The sequence below is a fragment of the Schistocerca gregaria genome, chromosome X (assembly GCF_023897955.1).
Source record: "Schistocerca gregaria isolate iqSchGreg1 chromosome X, iqSchGreg1.2, whole genome shotgun sequence".
Lineage (NCBI taxonomy): Eukaryota > Metazoa > Arthropoda > Insecta > Orthoptera > Acrididae > Schistocerca > Schistocerca gregaria.
The window spans coordinates 163,153,696-163,176,270 of NC_064931.1; the positions used below are offsets into that span (position 1 = coordinate 163,153,696).

At 41.8% G+C, this 22,575-nt stretch overlaps 1 protein-coding gene across 1 annotated transcript in view; it reads left to right on the forward strand.

Moving 5' to 3' along the window:
- The window catches only part of LOC126298560 (uncharacterized), a 62,893-nt gene extending 43,458 nt beyond the window's left edge, over positions 1 to 19,435 (forward strand). Inside the window, exons 2-3 of the mRNA XM_049989919.1 lie at positions 2,304 to 2,439; positions 16,931 to 19,435. Coding sequence (XP_049845876.1) covers positions 2,315 to 2,439; positions 16,931 to 17,129 — 324 coding nt within the window. The 5' untranslated portion in view covers positions 2,304 to 2,314 and the 3' untranslated portion in view covers positions 17,130 to 19,435. The remainder of the gene's footprint in view (positions 1 to 2,303; positions 2,440 to 16,930) is intronic.
- The last annotated feature ends 3,140 nt before the right edge of the window (positions 19,436 to 22,575 follow it).

A 22,575-nucleotide genomic window follows, 5' to 3' on the forward strand; every position in this document is an offset into this window, starting at 1 on the left:
AAGGTATATCTCTATCGTTGCACTCTCTAACAGTACATGAGAAAAACGAGCACTTAAACCTTTTCGTGCGAGCTCTGATTTCTCTTGTTTTATTACAATGATCGTTTCTATCTATGTAAATGGGTGCCAGCAAAATATTTTCGCATTCGGGGGAGAAAGTTGGTAACTGAAATTTCATGAGGAGATCCTGCCGCCACGAAAACGCCGTTGTCTTAATGACTGCCACCCCATTTCGCTTACACCATCTGTGGCACTTTCTCACCTCTTTTACCATAATACAAAACGAACTGATTTTCTCTGAACTTTTACAATGTTCTCCGTCAGTCCTATCTGATGCGGATTCCATACAGCGCAGTATTACTTCAGAAGAGGACGGACAAACATAGTGTAGACAACCTACTGGAAAAGAACACTCTAATACTAAGAATCTGAGTTATAACGTTGCTAGACAAATGTCTATCCATATTGTAAAAACTGGATAATCATGGCGTGCGATTAAGAAAACCAGTATTACTCCAGGTTGCCAATCCTGTTGTAAAGTAATGCAAGCAGACGTTCGGATTCTTGAGTGTCTGCACCATCACACAAGGAACGTTTGGGAACCCTGAAAACCTTTGTAATTTCAAACTGAAATTTAAGAGCAAATATAAATTTGCACCCATAAATATTAACGCACTCTGCAAATACGGAAAACCAAACCAAACGATAAACTTCTTAAATTTCAACTACCACCTTGCTAGCAGCAATCCAAGAAACACGTTATGCTGATAACCTAACAATGGAGAAGGCAAACTATCGAATTTTTAAACATAAACGTGCAGTTAGACTTTCCAACTCAAACCTCAGAATTCTCGTAACAACCATCGAAATTCACAAAAATATAATCCGAAATGGTTTTGATTTTGAGTCCTTACAGAACGATTCTGTTTTAGTGATTAAATGAAATAATAAATTTTTCTCAATACTCAACTGCCACGCATCAACAAATGAAGAAAACAAGGATAACAGAGACAAAGTAGAAAACTCCAGGGAAAAATCTGGAAAACAGACTGTGGAAAACTCACAAAAAGAACATAATAATCACGACGGGGGACTTAAATGGCAAACTAGGTAAGAATAAATCATTCCGAAAAGTTATTCGAAACTATTAAGCTCTCAATGTCTAACACAAATTGCTCAAGACTGGTAGATATGCAACTCATTCGATCTTAATATCATGGAAACACGCTTCAAAAAGCCACCCAGAAAGCCAAAAACATGGATATAACCAAACCCCGATTTGAAAGAGTCTCTAAATGATGATATCGCCATCTCCAGACATATTTTTCAAGAAATCAAGAACACCAGAATCATTAGAGAAATGGAAATTGATTCAGATCACTACCCAACGGATATCCATATGATATTTATTTCAAAACATAAAATCATGACACGAACCAGTACATCTAAGAGAACTAGTAACGAAACTTTGAGCGAAAGGAAATGTGATTTTCAAAAGATGTTGATAGATGTGAATATTAATGCCAATAACCTTATAGAAACCATGAAATATATTGCATTTGAAATAGCTCCAGAGAACAAACAAAGAAAGCGCAGATGGTGGAATAACGAATGTGAAGAATCAGTTACAACTAACAAATAAAGCTAGGAACAATTTTTATAGCAGCTTAACAAGCAATAATTGGAAAATTTAACAGACTGAGAAGAAGCGACAAGATAAAATTAATAGGTCACACAAGAAGTGTTTAGAAAGAAGCTCCTTCAAATCATGGATGAAAGCTTTAAAAAATATAATACACAAAATGTTCAACAGCTCTATATAGGTGTATGTTCCACAATCGCTAAGCTACAGGGCAGAAAATCCAAAACGCGTACTTAACAATGAAGAATACTGTATGCTACTGACAGCCTGTTTTTAAAAGCCATTGAAATGTGAAAAATAGGCGGAAAGACTGGAATTCCACGATAGTATCCCAAACGAAAATTAAAAACACTAAGCATCGAAATGATTAAAAGTTACGTCAGTCAAATAAAACACAACAGAGATCCTGGTGAAGATATCCTCGCAACAGAAATTCCAGACTCTAGTAGAGATCTAGGTGTATACCATTTTTTCTGTAAAACAGTGGCGAGTTCAATTAAAGATAATGGAGGTGGAGGTACATAAACTCATCTGCGTTTTGCTGGCCTTACAACAGTAAGCGTTATATCGTTTAAATATGTCTAGAATAACTGAAATGCAAATAATTGTATTATGTATGACTTCTGGTAGGAAGAAATTAAGAGCTTTAATTTTATTTCAGAGGGAGTCACCATGAAAAGGACCAATGATCAAATCGAAGATGCACCCCGTACCCTTGACATACATACTTTGACGTCTGCCCCGTCCACATTCGGGTCTATGCAGATGGGTAGTGCGGGGAATATCTCTCAAGTTTCGTAAGTATCAAATACCTCTCGATAAGACACAAAAACTATATTTATAGTAAATATAATATTGGTGGACATATTTTCTGTAATGTATTATGTTCATTGAATGCTTAATGCATTCTTATTTTTTTCCAACAGAACACAGAAGGTGTTTACAAAAAGATAAAATGATGTGTTGGTAACCGGGAGATTCAGATACGATTTCACTCCGGTCAGATTTGGTTAGCCTGAAGAAATTGCAGATGCACGGGGTGAATGTCTCGTCTGCATCTTCAGCATCATGTAAGGGTAGCATACCATGCCATTGGAATGTTAATACCAAATCTACAACCAAAATATGTAGCATCTGACTCATTCCTCTTATTATGCTCTTTCATTCCTTCACTATTCTTGCAGGTGTTACCTTACTCTAAGAATGACAATCAAATACGCGATCTTTTAAAGATTTTAATAGCCACTTCATTTAATTTTCAGTAGTTATAAGTTTTTTGAGACGTAGTTTCCTTTTCGAGCTTATTTTACGTACACCATATTCCCATCTACTCGAGTCTATTAGGTAATGAGTTTATGATAGCACGTTTATTAAGAAATATTTTTTTATGTATTTTTATAAATGACTCCCTCACAAAGAAACTTCACAGAAAACTAAGGCATCTTTCGAAGTTTTCTAGTAATGCGTAATAAACGGCATCGGAAGTATGCTTCTATTTAGATTTAAGTGCAAATTGATGATACGAGTATTCAACGGAATGGCGTGTTTTACATATCACTGCCACATGCTCTAGCGAAGAACGTTATATATTAAGTGTAAAGCAAAGGACTTCTACCTTTAAATTAGGCTCCATTACTGATAACTTTATATTTTCAGGCCGGTTCTCAGCACTAAAGAAAAAATTTCCGGAAAATTTTACTGTAGTAACTGTCAAACGGTAAATATCCTTAGCTATCATCGTCTTATTTCCCAAAGGTTACTGATGCAAGATAAAATTTTGAAATTCTATTATAGTGATCTAATTACCTGCCAGGTTAGCCGAGAGCGCTAACGCGCTGCTTCCTGGACTCGGGTAGGCGCGCCGGCCGCGGATCGAATCCGCCCGGAGGATTAACGACGTCGGCCGGTGTGCCGGCCAGCCTGGATGTGGTTTTTAGGTGGTTTTCCACATCCCACTAGGTTAAAGCCAGGCTGGTCCCCACGTCCCGCCTCAGTTACACGGCTCGCAGACATCTGAAAGTATTCACACTATTCCATCGATTACACTAGATACAGACAGTTGGGTACACTCATTCCGTCCCGGGGGGTACGGGGTGGTAGCAGGAAGGGCATCCGGCCACCCTTTTAAATTAACCTTGCCAAATCCGATTAACCATGCCGACCGTGCGTCACTGCGGGCAAACGGCACAAGCAAAAGAAAGAAAGAAATTAAAGTAATATAGCTGTTGTGACAGTAGCATTTCTACCAGAGGATAATACTTCTCGACGTTACTTCAAGAAGTCAACCAAATTGTGCAGACTTATTACCACATTTATAGCTGCATTTAGCAGTTGAATGCATGCCATCGGCATGTTCCTATCTGTTTTCTAAGACGGGCTGAATAAAATGCTCCTGGGCCGGTCGAGTAAACTCAACCGTAAGGTGACTTGCTGCTTTTCACAGCTCTAGGCGCAAGCGCTGTACTTCCTCAAAGCGAGGTACCGAATAGGCTTTACAAGCTATCTTGGCAATTCATCGTTCTCTATCTTCAGATAGTGAGTAATCCTCTTAAAGTGCGTCACATGGTAGCACATCACAGAGAACTGGTAAAAGTACACATAATGTAATTTTCTTGTATAAACGCTAAGTTCAGTTCAAACGTTCCTTGGGTAATTGTTTCTTCAGTTGTCCTAGTAGGGAACAGCACCTATCAACACTCTTCAGAAGGATCTGCATCGTGGTCGGTAATGTTCTTCGGGACGTCTTTGAAAACTTTATAAACTAAAATTAGCATCGACGCACATTGTTACATTCGTTTTTGGCGTTGAATATTTCACAAAAAATTAATATTCTCTCACTGTCTACGGAGTAGCAGATCAGAAGTAATATCGCAATAGGCTATCACTAAAAAAAATTTTAAGAAGTGCGTTTATGAGTCTTCAACACTCAATGAACTATTTCAGTGCCAGAAGTCAGTTTATCGTGTATCGACGGCCGAGCTCGCCTTCCTGAGGGTGCATTTTGACGTCATTTTTTAACAAATGTCACCTTTTAGCTTATGAATTAGATTCCTGATAGCATTTACTTCGTAACAAGCGTGCATCTATGGCGTTTACAGACTTCTCCTTCAGCTCCCATTTGAGGCTATTTCCGAATGTCAACATCTTATTATAAACGAAAGTCGCTTGTCAGTAGGACCTACAGCACGAGCTAAGTCGAAATGTGACATTTTGTAGTGAGCCAATTTGCTTGCTTTTCGAGATTTTTGCAGAACATGCTTGCCTGTTTCGGCTTACAATGCCATTCTGAAGTGCACCTGTGGATATTGTGAACAGTAAACTTTATTTTCGGCTTACTTATGATCAATAATGTCACTTTTATAATTTAAATTTTTTTTTACGTCTATGTAGAGTTAACGATCACATGGCACCTAGGGGCCAACTGTGAGCTGTCTGGTACGAAATAATATTATTAGAATCACGTAATTTTTATAACATGAATTTTTTGTGATAAGTGTTTGACAGCCAGAATTTAGATACTTACAGATTTTTTTATCTTTGAGTACCAGGGATGGAGTGTTTGTAGCATAGCTGTTATTTGGTTAACATTTTTATGTATTTGTTATTTGTGATTTCATCTCTTTAACCTTTCTAGTGGCGGGCAATTTCAATAAAATTTTCTAAGTAGGGCTTCAGTTGCAAGTCAGTTTGTTCACTGACCAGGCCGTTCGCGAAATTTCTCGTATGTATGTATATCTCTAATTCTTCCAAAATGTTCATGGAACGTCATTTAGATATTCTGTGTAAAATTTGTAAAGTGTTTTCAATGTGTTCTGCTTTGCCGCTTTCATTTTTAGGTGTTGGTCGAAAGTTGAACAATTGCTTTCTCATGTTCTCACATGTTCTTTAAATCTAATGTTGATATTTCTTCTTGTCTGTCTGATTTAGAATTTCTTTAAGTTTTCACAAAACATTCTGGAGAGTCCTGGGTTCGGAAATTCTGAGATTTTGGCTTTTCCTGATCGAATTAATATTTTCAGGTAATTGGTCGTGTGAAACGCTAATTTTACGTTTGTGTTATGTGAGAATTTGTTCATTTTATTCATTGTGTGGCCCAAATAATTTTTTGCACGTGCTTTTGTTGGTTGTACATTATGGGTATTACACGTGGGTGAGAATTATTTTTTGTGCTATTTATTATAGTGTTTTGATTTCTTTTCGTATTGTGTGATGCTCTAGGGGCACATTTACAATTGTGTTGGTCACCGTTTTGAAAATTGCTTATTTATGTGCATTCGGGTGACAAGAATGTTTACTAATGATGTTGACTGTAGTGGCTGCTTTTCTATATATTTCGAATGTATTCTTATTGTTACTTATTTCTAGATCAAGAAAATTTATAGAGTTATTGGTCTCAGGTTACATAGTAAAGTTTATTTTTCGATGTAAATTTTAAATTTTTGGTGTATTTCTTGAATGTCATCATTTTCAGCAATACGATGTCGTCCATGTATGTGTAGTAACACAATTTTTTTCAGTTAATTGTCTGATGGAACTAATAATTTTTTATTCTAATGTACACTATGTGATCAAAAGTAATGGGACACCTGGCTGAAAAGACTTAAAAGTTCGTGGTGCCCTCCATCTGTAATACTGGAATTCTGTCTGGTGTTGGGCCACCCTTAGTCTTGATTACAGCTTCCACTCTCGCAGGCATACGTTCAATCAAGTGCTAGAAGGTTTCCTGGGGATTGACAGCCCATTCTTCACTGAGTGCTGCACTGAGGAGAAGTATCGATGTCAGTCGGTGAGACCTAGCACGAAGTCGGCGTTCCAAAACATACCAAACGCGTTCTACAGGTTTCAGGTCAGGACTCTGTGCAGGCCAGTCCAGTACAGGAATGTTATTGTCGTGTAACCACTCCGACACAGGCCGTGCATAGTGAACGGGTGCTCGACAGTGTTGAAAGATGTAATCGCCATCCAGGAATTGCTCTTTAACAGTGGGAAGCAAGAAGGTGCTTAAAACATCAATGTAGGCCTGTGCTGTGATAGTGCCACGCAAAACAACAAGGGGTGCAAGTCCCCTCCATGAAAAGCGTGAGCCGGCTGGTGTGGCCGTGCGGTTCTAGGCGCTTCAGTCTGGAACCGCGTGACCGCTACGGTCGCTGATTGGATCCTGCCTCGGGCATGGATGTGTGTGATGTCCTTAGGTTAGTTAGGTTTAATTAGTTCTAAGTTCTAGGCGACTGATAACCTCAGAAGTTACGTCGCATAGTGCTCAGAGCCATTTGAACCATTTGAAAAGCGTGACCACACCATAACACCACCACCTCCGAATTTTACTGTTGGCACTACAGACGCTGGCAGATGACGTTCACCGGTTATTCGCCATACCTACACCCTGCCTTCGGATCGCCACATTGTGTAACGTGATTCGTCACTCCACACAACATTATTCCATTGTTCAATCGTCCAATGTTTACTCTCCTTACACCAAACGCGGCGTCGTTTGGCCTTTATCGGCGTGATGTGTGGCTTATGAGCAGCCGCTCGACCATGATATCCAAGTTTTCTCACCTCCCACCTAGTTGTCATAGCACTTGCAGTGGATCCTGATGCAATTTGGAATTCCTGTGTGATGTACTGAATAGATGTCTGCTTATTACACATAACGACCCTCTTCAACTGTCGGCGGTCTCTGTCAGTCAACAGACGAGGTCGGCCTGTACGCTTTTGTGCTGTACGTGTCCCTTCACGTCTCCACTGCACTATCACATCGGAAGCAGTGGATCTAGGGGTGTTTAGGAGTGTGGAAATCTCGCGTACAGACGTATAGCACAAGTGATACCCAATCACCTGACCACGTTCGAAGTCCGAGTTCCGCGGACCGCCACATTCTGCTCTCTCACGATGTCTAATGACTACTGAGGTCTTTGATATGGAGTACCTGGTAGTAGGTGGCAGCACAATGCACCTAATATGAAAACCGTATGTTTTTGTGAGTGTCCGGATACTTTTGGTCACATAGTGTATTTATGAATATGTTTGGAATTATTCCTGCTACACAGTTGCCCATTGCAACCCCATGTACTTGTGTCCAAAAGTTTATCATTAAATTCTACATCGCACAAACGGGCAGAAGTATCAACATTAGATTCAAAGAACATACGAGATCACGCGAAAACAATCACTCAACTCTGAATCTTCACCTTAAAAATGAAAATGACAAAGCACGATGCATTGAAAACTGTGTAACAAGTTTACAGAAAATATCTAAAGTATGTACCATGAACACTGTGGAAGAATTACAGATATACAGACAGTTCCCGAACGAGGTACTGAATGAAGAAACTAACCTGAAAGAGAAGCAATGTTTAGAAAAAAAATATTGAAAGTTTCAACCACGAGAAATAGAAGCAAATGAAGATTACATTGCAGCTGCTCGAACAGACTTTTCGTAAGCAGAAGTAGTGACGGGACTCAATTTGAGGAACTCCTCATAGCGTATGCTATCGAACAAGGCAACGTTTACAGCATTCCTCTTCCATGCCTTTAAGTTTCCATGACAAATGTCTAACTTGAGACAGGCTGTTTCTAAGATACTGTGGGACGTGGTTCATTCTAGTCACTGTTATTTAATTAACTCAGATCGGTTTTATACTATTTTGCTGAAAGAATGCTAGCAAAATGGTTCAAATGGCTCTGAGCACTATGAGACTTAACTTCTAAGGTCATCAGTCCTCTTCAACTTAGAACTACTTAAACCTAACTAACCTAAGGACATCACACACATCCATGCCCGAGGCAGGATTCGAACCTGCGACCGTATCGGTCGCGCGGTTCCAGACTGTAGCTCCTAGAACAGATCGTCCACCTCGGCCGGCTGCTAGCATAAAAGCGGGAAAAGTAATCAACATGACTGGAGACATCATAGCTTCCTTGCAACTATAAGCCACAATTGCAATTAAGTATGCTATTACAATGCTTGTTTCCATTGCTGTTTTATCGTTTCAAACGGAAAAAGCTGCAAAATCTTGTATACCATTGGTACTAAAGCACATTCCTTGTCATGTGGAAATGAACACATATGTTGGTTACTATACAGACGTATTGTACAAAACCACAGCTTTGTGACTGTGTTATGATAATTGCAAAGGCTGAGGTCATCGGTTGTTTACGTGATCGGGGTTTCAAATGGTTCAAATGGCGCTGAGCACTATGCGACTTAACTTCTGAGGTCATCAGTCGCCCAGAACTTAGAACTAATTAAACCTAACTAATCTAAGGGCATCACACACATCCATTCCCGAGGCAGGATTCGAACCTGCAACCGTCGCTCTCGTTCGGTTCCAGACTGTAGAACCGCACGGCCACTCCGGCCAACGATAGGGTTTCGTCATATGATTAATCTAGTGTCACTGAACGATACACCAGACGTGTTCTGAAGCGAGATGTTGACGGTGGATATTGGTTAGAATGGATAGAAGTATTTGACATTATTAAAGGACCCATCTCATAGACGGGCGATCATTGAATTCACTGTTCCCTGTGTCCCTGTGACACTAAAGAGAGCTTTCGGAAGATAATTGGGATAATCAGTTCGATGTGATCTGGTGACTAACAACATTGTATCAGAAAGTTTTAGAAATTATGATTACTTTCACGACCGGCATTCAAATCATATTCCTCCATATGTGGTTAAATGGAGAAAAATCTCTATTACGATCTTGAGTACGGACAAGAGTAAACTTAGTATTTAAATATCGATAAATTTTGCCTGACCAAGTCCATGAAATGTAAAAGGATGAACGCAATATTTACACTTGGCGTAAGGAGAGGATGCCCTCTTTAAGTGTCGGCAATTACAAGATAGCGCTCGTAACAAAGAGAAAGAACCCCAAATATTCGACTAGTTGTACAGATTTTTAGCCTCTCACATACGGAGAAGAATATAATAAAGCAATATGACATCCGTACTAGGAAAGACTTAGATTAATTGGAACGGTTCTTGGGAAACGTAGTGCATCTGTTATGAAAAATAAATACAAGGTTCTAATGCACCCAAGTCTAAATTATATCGGCCGCGCGGGGTAACCGTGCGGTCAGAGGCGCCTTGTCACAGTCTGTGCGGCTCCACACATTGGAGGTTCGAGTCCTCCCTCGGGCATGGGTGTGTGTGTTGTCCATAGCGTAAGTTAGTTTAAGTTAGATTAAGTAGTGTGTAGGCTTAGGGACCGATGACCTCAGCAGTTACGTCCCACAAGACCTTACCACAAATTTTCATTTTCTAAATTATATCGACAGCTTTTTGCCCTTTTCTAATAGGCATTACAACAAACATGGAACGAATTCAGAAGCTCGTCGCTAAGGTCTAACAAGTTCATACAAGTCTTACGGAAATGCAACACAGATGTTCAAGAACATAAATTGGGTAAATTATAAAGAAATGGTGGCCAAGAAAGCTGAGAAAGTTCAGGGCATGACCTCGCTCCATGTATTAGTGGAGTAGAACTGACAATCGCTAATATTCGTACGAAATTTCGTCTGCAATACACTGTATAGTGACATTCGGAATTTACTCTGGCCGACAAAGAAAGTGAAGAACACAGAAATGGAGGTGAAAGCGAAATTGAAACTTCGCAGTGTGGGATGGTATGTCATGCTATTACAGTAATTACAATATCGAGTCAAATTTGGAAAAATCTTGGCAGTACCATCTCAGTTATCATTAGGCGCTGCCCACTCTCTGGACTGGACGCATACACTGATTCCCTGGGACAGGTTTTGTAGAGCCTCTGGTGAGGCAACATAGCCCACAACGCTTATAACTGGTTCTTGAGATTGTACTGTGTCTGTATAGTGAAGACTTATGCTTGTATTTTAAACGAAAGCACTGGGCGGTGATAAAGTCCCACATAAAGATTGCGCTTTCTCGAGTAACACACCAACACTTAGTACAACGCTCGTTATTCACTGACGCAAAAAAATTGGAACATCAAGAAGGAGTTGTGTGACACAAAGTTCGAAGAAGAGCTTCTACATACGAAAGATGATGTCTCTTCAAATTTTGTGTCAGTAGCATAAGAGTGTTGCTACATACGCCACTCTCTCCTTCCAAGTTTTTATTTCAATTTCAGGTACGGCACATGTAGAGAGAATGTTCCTACTTCTAGCAATCACAGCGCTACATACAAGTTCCGAAGCAGAACAAATGCCAATGGCTTTTGAAGAGGACTCTGTTAAGATAATTTAAGAGAAGTTCAAACTTACAGTAACGTTTGGAGAATTGTAGCGTATGTAAAATTAGATGCTATACCCGAACATTGTCAGAAGGCTGACAGACAAGAAACGCTAGCAGTCCAGAGATGTCGGGACACACTGAAAGATCTGCATGCAGGATTAATAGAATGTTGCCTGTTCCCGAAAGAAAGGGAGAAAATTGGCGTTCAAGAACTCGTTGATTTCAAAGTCATTTGAGACGAAGCACAAGCTCTTCGAAGGAACCATCCCGGTATTTTCCTGATAAAATTTGAATGTCAGCGTTGCACCGGAAACGAAACGATCGATTACTTTCAATCGATACAGTCTGATAGCCGACGCCACGCGATGGACAGTGGCGTCCTCTGCACGGGCTATACAGGGTGGCCCATTGATAGTGTACGGGCCAAATATTTCAGGAAATAAGCATCAAACGAAAACACTACAAAGAACGAAATTCGTCTAGCTTGAAGGGGGAAACCAGATGGCGCTATGGTTGGCCCCCCTAGATGGCGATGCCATATGTCAAACGGATATCAACTGGTTTTTTTTTTTTTTTAATCGGAACCCCCATTTTTCCATTATATATTCGTGTAGTACGTAAAGAAATACGAATGATTTAGTTGAACCACTATTTTCGATTTTTAATAGATGGCGCTGTAATAGTCACAAACGTATCAGTACGTGGTATCACGTAACATTCCGCTAGTGCGGACGGTATTTGCTTCGTAATACATTACCTGTGTTAAAATGGACCGTTAACCAATTGCGGAAAAGGTCGATATCGTGTTGATGTATGGCTATTGTGATCAAAATGCCCAACGGGCGTGTGTTATGTATGCTGCTCGGTATCTTGGACGACATCATCCAAGTGTCCGGATCGTTCGCCGGATAGTTACGTTATTTAAGGAAACAGGAATTGTTCAGCCACATGTGAAACGTGAACCACGCCTTTAACAAATGATGATACCCAAGTAGGTGTTTTAGCTGCTGTCGAGGCTAATCCGCACATCAGTACCAGACAATCTGCGCGAGAAAAGGGAATCTCAAAAACGTCGGTGTTGAGAATGCTACATCAACATCGATTGCACCCGTACTATGCACCAGGAGTTGCATGGCGACGTCTTTGAACGTCGTGTACAGTTTTGCCACTGGGCACAAGAGAAATTACGAGACGATGACAGAGTTTTTGCACGCGTTCTATTCAGCGACAAAGCGTCACTCACCAACAGCGGTAACGTAAACCGGCATAATATGCACTATTTGGCAACGGAAAAACCACGATGGCTGCGACAAGCGGAACATCAGCGACCTTTGCGGGTTAATGTATGGTGCGAGATTATGGGAGGACGGATAATTGGTTCCCATTTTATCGATGGCAATCTAAATAGTGCAATGTATGCTGATTTCCTACGTAATATTCTACCGATGTTACTAGAAGATGTTTCACTGCATAACAGAATGGCGATGTACTTCCAACATGATGGATGTCCGGCACATAGCTCGCAGGCGATTGAAGCGGTATTGAATAGCAAATTTCATGACAGGTGGATTGGTGGATTGGCCCGCACATTCAAAGGATCTGACGTCCCTGGATTTCTTTATGTGGGGGAAAGTTGAAGGATATTCGTTATCATGATCCACTGACAACGCCTGACAACATGCGCCAGTGCATTGTCAATGTATTTGCGAACATTACGGAAGGCGAACTACTCGCAGTTGAGAGGAATGTCGTTACACGTATTGCCAAATGCATTGAGGTTGACGGACATCATTTTGAGCATTTATTGCATTAATGAGGTATTTAGAGGGAAACACACTGTAGCAGCATGCGTTCACAGAGGTACATGTATCACATTTGAACAAATGAAATAAAATGTTCAAACGTACCCACGTTCTGTATTTTAATTTAAAAAACCTGCCTGGTACCAACTGTTCGTCTAAAATTGTGAGCCATATTTTTGTGACTATTACAGTGCCATATATCACACAGCGAAAAGGTTGTCCAACTAAAACATTGATATCTCTTTACGTACTATCAAATATGTAATAAAAATGGGGGTTACTATTTAAAAAAAAACGCAGTTGATATCCGTTTAACCTATGGCTGCGCCATCTAGTGGGCCAACCATAGCGCCATCTGGTATCCCTCTTCAAGCTAGAAAAGTTTCGTTCCTTGTAGTTTTTTCGTTTGACGCTTATTTCGTGAGATATTTGGCCTGGTCACGATCAATGGACCACCCTTTATAATCAGCGCTTCCTCGAGTTCTCTTTGTAGGTCACCGCTTTACCTCGGAGGATATCTCTTGCAGTCGGAGATAAAACGTCAGGAGAGGGTCTTATGCATCGACCATGGCCTCTCATCCCGGAAGTTGTAAGTGATAACAGCTGTGATGTCCCGTCATGAGGTACGTGTGTCCTCAGGAGAAGTTAAGAGACACTTCTTCCGCAAAAGCAAGAAAGTCCCTCAACGGCAAAGTTCTGACCGTCTGAAGAGACATGCGACACAAAATCTACACACAAAGCGAGGTCTCAAAACTGGTATTGTACGGCATCTTCCGAACAACACGATGTAGCGTAAAGCCGTCTGCACACGGACCGTGCATCCGAACGTTGAGCGTTGATCGTGAAGAATTTCTGACGTCATAGCGTGGAAAAGCAGGTTCGGGAGTCTTTTAGAACGTGCAGAGCAATATCTGGCATGTCAGATAATCTGAGCCAGCGTCTGACCGTTGGCCAATGAGATGGCACAACGCCACCTACGTCACAAACATGCCGCCTCCCTTCAGTACAGAGTTGTGAGGCGCCATATTGGCATTCATTTCAAGCCCATATGTATATATTCCGTTTCTGAGCACCAACAAATTGAGAATTAGTGGAAAACCCGTTGTTAACTGTGTGATTCTTTCCAATAAAATAATAAGAAACATCATATTCGTGTCAAAAGAATTATTTTAACTTGCATATTATGGGAGTAGGCGATTTGAAGGCAGCTGAAGATCCGCCAAAACCGCATTGTTCTTGGCACAATTTGTTATAATTAAATTTCAATTAGTAACATGTCTACGAGTAAAGTTTTCAGCAAGGAGTAAGATACTACGATTAGAGACGAAGTGTGTGTTGTTGGTTTAGCGATGCTGGCACGGTAGCTCAGCGTGTTCGGTCAGAAAGCTGGTTGGCCTCTGTAATAAAAACCTGAGTGGAAGGATCAACAAAGAACTTCTTCAAAGGATGCCATGTGTTGTCCGCAACGACCAAATACTGCGATCAACCACAAAAAAAAGCGTAATGGGTAGCGTCACTGTGTGGAACTGAGTAAATTGTTCACGTATTGGCACTTACAATTTTTTTTTCCACGTGATCATGTTTTTATTAGGTTCTGATACTTTATTATTTGTTTAATCTAAGTGTATACTATAAGATTTGATGGTATGTAAATATAAGTTCAGCTCTTTTTGAGGGGTGACTTTCCTCGAATGGCTTAATCTACAAGACATCTTGTGCTACTTGTATAACGATATTTTGCTCCTTTTTCTTTTACGCTTCGAAATTCAAATGTTGCAAAGATTCTGCTACTGGGTAGGAACAGTGATTAAGTAAGACTGATCTTGAGGTTTTACTAAAATGTGGGAATGATGATATAATGTTTATCTTATGCGGAGAATTATTCCAAATTTCTACCGCACTGTTTGTATTGGAACTTTCCTTTTCGTGGACGATGGAGGAAATGTGCGTTTTAATAGAGCTAACGTAGGAATTTTACGCGCGCCCGTTGAGTAAACAGTGTGATTTACGGACTACACTAGTGGCCATTAAAATTGCTACACCACGAAGATGACGTGCTACAAACGCTAAATTTAACCGACAGGAAGAAGATGCTGTGATATGCAAATGATTAGCTTTTCAGACCATTCACACAAGGCTGGTGCCGGTGGCAACACCTACAACGTGCTGAAATGAGGAAAGTTTCCAAACGATTTCTTATACTCAAACAGCAGTTGACCGGCGTTGCCTGGTGAAACGTTGTTGTGATGCCTCGTATAAGGAGAAGAAATGCGTACCATCACGTTTCCGACTTCGATAAAGGTCGGATTATAGCCAATGGCGATTGCGGTTTATCGTATCGCGACATTGCTGGTGACGTTGGTCGAGATCCAATGACTATTAGCAGAATATGGAATTGGTGAGATTAAGAGGGTGATACGGAACGCCGTGCTGAATCCCAACGGCCTTGTATCACTAGCAGTCGGGATGACAGGTATCTTATCCGCATGGCTGTAACGGATCGTGCAGCCAGGCCTCGATGCCTGAGTCAACAGATGGGGACGTTTGCAAGACAACAACCATCTGCACCAACAGTTCGAAGACGTTTGCAGCAGCATGGACTATCAGCTCGGAGACCATGGCTGCGGTTATCCTTGACGCTGCATCACAGAAAGGAGCGCCTGCGATGGTATACTCAACGACAAACCGGTGTGCACGAATGGCAAAATGTCATTTTTTCGGATGAATCCAGGTTGTGTTTATAGCGTGTGTTTGGCGATATCGCGGTGAACGCACATTGGAAGCGTCTATTCCTCATCGCCATACTGACGTATCACGCGGCGTGATGCTATGGGATGCCATTGGTTACACGTCTCAACCACCTCTTGTTCGCATTGGCGGCACTTTGAATAGTGGATCTTACATTTCAGATGTGTTACGACCCGTGGCTCTAACCTTCATTCGATCCCTGCGAACAGTACATTTCAGCAAGATAATGCACGACCGCATGTTGCCGGTCCTGTACGGGTCCTGTTTTCATCATCGTGATGATCGCACCCGTGTTTGGCGAAGTCGCGGTGAACCCACATTGGAAGCGTGTATTCGTTATCGCCGTACTGGCGTATCACCCGGCGGGATGATATGGTATGACATTAGTTACACGTCTCGGTCACCTCTTGTTCGCAATGACGGTACATTGAACAGTGGACGTTACATATCAGATGTGTTACGGCCCGTGGCTCTACCATCCATTCGATCCCTGCGAAACCCTACATTTCAGCAGGATACGGGGTATTGTGACGAGCCAGTTGCTCGGCCACCATTGACTAGACGTTTTCAATTGGGTAGAGATCTGGAGAATGTGCTGGCCACGGTAGCAGTCGAAGATTTTCTTGTTCAGAAAGGCCCGTACAGGACCTGCAACATACGATCTTGCATTATCCTGCTGAAATATATGGTTTCGCAGGGATCGAATGAAGGGGAGAGCCACAGGTCATAACGCATCTTAAATGTAACGTCCGCTGTTGAAAGTGCCGTCAATGAGAAAACTGTAAACAGAACCTGGATTCATCAGTTAAAATGAGGTTTTGCCATTCGTACACCCAGGTTCGTCGTTGATTACACCATCGCAGGCGCTCCTCTCTGTGATGCAGCGTCAAGGGTAACCGCTGTCGTGGTCTCCGAGCTCATAGTCTTGTAAACGTCCCCATCTGTTGGCTCAGGGATCGAGACGTGGCTGCAAAATCCGTTACAGCCATGCGCATAAGATTTTGTCATCTCGACTGCTAGTGATACGAGGCCGTTGCGATCCAGCACGGCATTCCATATCACCCTCCTAATCTCACCGATTCCATATTTTGCTAATAGTCATTGGATCTCGACCAACGCCACCAGCAATGTCGCGATACGATAAACAGCAATCGCCATAGGCTATAATCCGACCTTCATCAAAGTCGGAAACGTGATGGTACGCATTTCTCCTCCTTACACGAGGCATCACAACAACGATTCACCAGGCAACGCCGGTCAGCTGCTGTTTGTGTATGAGAAATCGGTCGGAAACTTTCCTCGTGTCAGCACGTTGTAGGTGTCGCCACCGGCGCCAACCTTGTGTGAATGCTCTGGAAAGCTAATCATTTGCATAGCACAGCATCTTCTACCCGTCGGTTAAATTTCGCGTCTGTAGCACGTCATCTTCTTGGTGTAGCTTTTGTAATGGCCAGTAGTGTACTTAGAGTTCATTAAGTGATAGTGGAGATCGCTGAGTGGAGGGGTGTGTTGCAGGACGGTGGTGCACGAGCAGTACTGCATGTGCCGGCCGCGCACCAAGCTGGAGCGCAGGCTGGTGTTGGTGGTGGCGGCGCTCGGGCTGCTCGTCGTGGGGCTCCTCATCGGGCTCGTCCTCGCGCTCGCCAGGCACAGCCCCGACGTCGACTGCAAGGACGTCATCGCAGCGGCTCACCTCAAACTATTCCGCGTCTGAAGCTGACAACACTTTCTCTACACGCGAAACAGTATTCATTTCGCAATGTACGACGTATTTATGGTTTAACTTTTGTATGTACTGGATGAAATATTTATTAATTTCCTACGACTGTTGACATCTCGTGTTCCCAATGAGCTGCTGCCACGCGAACGTCATGAAAATCCCTGTCAGTAGTGTACTGTCTAGCCGCGTTGGCGCGGTGCCATGCGTCTTCTCTCTTAAAGTTCCCTTCTTGCAATACCCACATCCCAAGGTCTTACATCGCACTTCGGCATTGCGTAATTACAACAAAATAGCTTTCGCAAAAACAGACATAATGTCTGATAGGATAGCCGCAATCAGTGATTTTACAATGTAATTTTTAATCCGCCTTGATTGCAAAATGTTTATACGTATGACAGGTTTCGGTTCCTCTATATCCATCTTCAGATCTGTAAAGATAATGATTTTATGTTAGGTTATGTTAACGACGGAGAGGCTCCTTCCCCGCCGCAGCCGCAGTGGTCCACAACCCCACGACGACTACCGCAGTCCACTTCACCCCTCCGCCGCCCCACACCGAACCCAGGGTTATTGTGCGGTTTGGCCCCCAGTGGATCCCCCTCCGGGGAACGTCTCACACCAGACGAGTGTAACCTTTATGTTTGCGTGATAGAATAACGGTGATGTACGCGTTCGTGGAGACCTTGTTTAGCCGGCCGGTGTGGCCGTGCGGTTCTAGGCGCTTCAGTCTGGAACCGCGTGACCGCTACGGTCGCAGGTTCGAATCCTGCCTCGGGCATGGATGTGTGTGATTTCTCGGGTTTAAGTAGTTATAAGTTCTAGGGGACTGATGGCCACAGATGTTAAGTCCCATAGTGCTCAGAGCCATTTGAACCACTAGAACTTGTTTTCGCAGCAATCGGCGACATAGTGTAGCTGAGGCAGAATAAGGGGAACCGGCCCGCATTCGCCGAGGCAGATGGAAAACGGCCTAAAAACGATTCACAGACTGGCCGGCTCACCGGACCTCGACACAAATCCGCCGGCCGGATTCCCGCCGGGGACCGGCGCTCCTTCGTGCCGTAAAGCAGTGCGTCAGACCGCACGGCCAATCGGGCGAATGATACTAATTTACTATTTCACGAATGCGTGCCATTTTCATCTTATCTAATCAGCACCAAATGTACCAGAACGTAACTGATATTTCGGTTACAGGAGCAACCCGTCCAAATACAGCAACTTTCACATGCTGCGTCAAATAAAATTGCTTGTCAGAATGCACATCTTTTATAACGTAACAAACGTACCAGACGCCACCTGTCGGTAAAAGTGTTATAATTAATATAAATGACGTGCAATCTACCAACTAATTTTATGTGACGCAGGATGTGAAAGTTGCTGTATTTGGACGGGTTGCTCCTGTAACCGAAATATTAGGTACGGTCTGGTGCATTTGATGTTGATTAGATAAGATGAAAAAGGCTCGCTTTCGTGAAATAGTTAATTAGTATCATTATCTTTACAGATCTGAAGATGGTTCTAGAGGAACCGAAACCGGTAATATGACTAAACATTTTGCAATCAAGACGGATTAAAAGTTACGTTGTAAAATAGCTTTCGTTCGAAATTTGCATCCTTAGTGTATAAACATTTCTGCAAGCAAATTGCCTGCCTGTTTAGACACAGGCACTTGTTATTCGTTTTAATGTGTAAAGAAAATAGGATTCGTAGTGATCAATACCATGGCTGTAGGAAAAGCATTGGTCCGGTGGAGAACGATATTATAACGTCGTTACATTCTTCTGTCACCGCATAGTGTGTTTGGAAGTATAGCACAAGAAATCGCGACTGAGCGTGTTATACCATTAAAGATCATGAAAGAGAAGGAGGGGTGGGAATTTTTTTCTGGGCCAAGATTGATGTATGTATCACTCTTACTCGATACATTTAATGTCTGCAAAATCATATGTTAATTTGATAGTAATAGTGATAAATACCTATAATAGCTCACGAATTGTGTACTAAATCTACCCACTGACAAGTAAACGCTGCTGAGATTTGTGAATTCTGACTCTTCAATATTGCAGAGACGCTTACAAACTATATTTCAAGTTAGTCTATGAGATACATGTGGAATTTCAAGACTTCTTGTGTTATTTAGGAATGTCTGATCAAGTAACAAGTTAAATCTGACCAACAGTACGGACACAAAAAAGGAACTTCCTTACATGGTAATTTATAACACAAGCTATTTATAGCAATGAAATACTTGTAACGAAATTTAATGTAGCAATAAAATCAGCTGTTTGCTGTAAACATTACATATCCTTTGAGTACCTACATTTGTGCCATAGTTATAAAACAATCAAGAAACAGATCAAGATCCGGAAGAAAATGCGGCTGGAAACGTAATTTAACAAATTTCTGTATGACTAGCTGTGCCTCGCAATTCCGGGCCATCGCGCACTTAAATCATAAATGTATGTCTCAGTTAAGTTACTTATGTAGCACCGCAATAAAATCAATAGTGCGGGGAGTGTGAATGAGAACAAAGGCATATTGAAGTTTACAAAATAATGACAAGTCTTATTAACCCATTAGTAACTAGAACTAGCTCATAAATCCTACACAAAAATTAGATAAGGAATAGTGTTCGATAGGCAAAGCACATATTGGAGTGGAAGCTGTACAAACTCGCACGTGAATTAATCCCTTTTACAACGAAATCTGACTGTTTATATGACACCACTGTGAGGCCTAACTCTATTTAAATGGAATCAACTACGATCAACTATACCTCACTCTACGGTTTACCTGAGAACAGGGAGCTGTGAATATCATTTAACAACCCTACATTGGTGAAGCAGTACTTTACCTTTTCACCTCGATTCAGGTGGCAGCAGAAAACGGCGCGCTGTGGGAGAGAAACGGTGGCTGTGGAAGCTGTAATGTTCTGACGAGTCCACAAAAGTATGCGAACTACAAGGTCTGGCGTACTGATTATCAGAACGCAGGAAATTTCCCTATCAGAGCCCAGAAATCCCGACAAATTTCAGTGTGAGGTGCACCCATTCGCTGATCTGGCCAAACCATTTTGACTCAGAGGCAATTGTGATACGTCAGTTGGCCGATGCAGGACGAATAAGTTCAACTTCGTGGCACACGGTATGTCCAAGATAATATATGTTCGGTGCCTACAGCGTTACGTCTTTCAGTGTCACACAAATGTTTATTTTTAAAGGGGGTCACTTAAGACTATTTCCATGGGTTCGCCCCTCAAATTTCTCCCCCATATCACAAAATTGTCGTCTGAGGTAGTACAACTAAAAAAAATAAATTCCTTTTAAAGCACAGTTTCGTATATAATTTATATTCAAAACCTTACACTTGTGTCACAGAACAAATCCTACATCAAGAATACTTTACACAAGTTTAAGGGAAGAAATGCTTCCGATAATTATTACAGTATTTAAAGAACATCAAAACACGAACAGGCTGAAATGAACAAACAGTACATGAGAATATGTTAATCAATTCAACTGTAAAAAGCTAAGGAGCATATTATTAGAAAAATGAGAAATATGCTAAAGTGAAATGCCAAAATGGGCACTTCTCAATTGGGAGTAAATCAAAACAATCAGAATAGCTGAAAGAGAGCACAATAACATGAGCCATAAACGAATAAGAGAATAGGCAAAATTGAGATGCCAACCAAATGAGAGCTGGCCGAACTCCGTCGGCACTTATATACGGATCCTGTATTTTACACAGCAGCTCAGTTTAGAGCAGTTTCTTTGAAATGATTTCCCACACCAAGCTGTCTTCCATGACAGACTGGTGTCTGGTCCAGTTAAAATGTTTTGTAAGCTGCCGCTCTTGTGTCCGATCCTAAGCATAAGGAGAAGAGAGCTTTGGCCAGAAGCCCTCTCCAGGTAAGAACCACTGAACACTGTTTCTAAGAATGACAGCTAGGTCACTGTGCTCAGCATTTGGTGGTCCCAATTCATCTCATTTCCTCTTCCTGGTCTCACCTGGGTACAAACTTTCTACAGCCTACACATGCAGTCAGAACATTCTACCCACAATTTCCTCACGCAGAAAAAGTCCTTAACCATAAGCAGGAAATGTTGGACTGGGGAACACTGAGATCACGCCCTAAAATATGAAAGTTAAACTGAGTGGCAGTATTGTTAAAACGAGAGAGCAGTGTGCCTCTTCTCGCTACGTCACCGTTACCCAACAATTTCTGCATGGGGAGTGTCATACTTCAATGAAAAGGTTAGTGCGGCATGGAGCAGAAGAAATTATTACGCTTTAACTTGGTCTTCGCGAATGGTTCAAATGGCTGCGAGCACTATGGGACTCAACATCTGAGGTGAAAGTCCCCTAGAACTTAGAACTACTTAAACCTAACTAACCTATGAACATCACACACATCCATGCCCGAGGCAGGATTCGAACCTGCGACTGTAGCAGTCCCGCGGCTCCGGACTGGAGCGCCTATAACCGCACCATCTTCAGATAGTTTTCCAGAAGTTAAATATCTGTTTCTAGCATAATGCTGGGTGCTAGCACAGTGACAAGAAGTATTTGCTAGAACGATGTACGTAATTTCAGGGAAAACATCTGAAGATGACCTGAAAAGGTTCGAAAACCTGTTCATAGAATAATAAATAACTGTTCAAAAAAGTGACTGGTTGCAGTTTTATCTATTTACATTCAATAAACAGTCATAGGTTCTAAAATATCCGTAATCGATAAGCTTAATCCTTACACAAATGGCAAAGACAAAATAAAAACACGAGTCAGCCTCAAAAAGTGGTTTGAATATTAGTGTATTTGTTTTGTGCGATCTTTCTCAATCTTAAATTTTCGATGAGGGTGAACTTGTACCCCAGTACACAGCAGAAAATGATATTGTCTCTCATGACAAACATAATAGAAAACAAAATTAAAAATTGCATTTAACCTAATAAAATAAATACAGGCAGGCACACAAAAATAAGAATAAAAAAAACATTTTTAAGTCTCCTATTCCTCCGTTCTCTAGGGTCTTTAGGGTGTCCAAAAATTATCTTTACATTAATCACAAAAATAAAAACTTTAGAGGTGTGTAAGAAGTTGGACATGGCAGCTATGGCGGCTGAGTTGGTTCTGAGAGAAGGATTACCTTACCCCTTTACTTAATAGCATCATGGGTGGCAGTAGAACCTGCCACCTATCTATGGTAGCAACAGGTTGGCATCTGGGCTATTGACAGTCAAGAGATTGGGCAGCAGTTGACAGACTGTAGCTCTTGTTGAAGACTGTCCTCCAGCAGCAGTTGCCAGTATTGTGGCGAGTGTCAGGAGACGTTAATCACTTGGTATGGAGCTCTCTAGTTCCGCCAACGGTGGCGTTGCCTTCAGATTTGCTTCTTCAAGCCTCTCGCATCAAACGACAGTGGCCCCAGTTGGGCGTG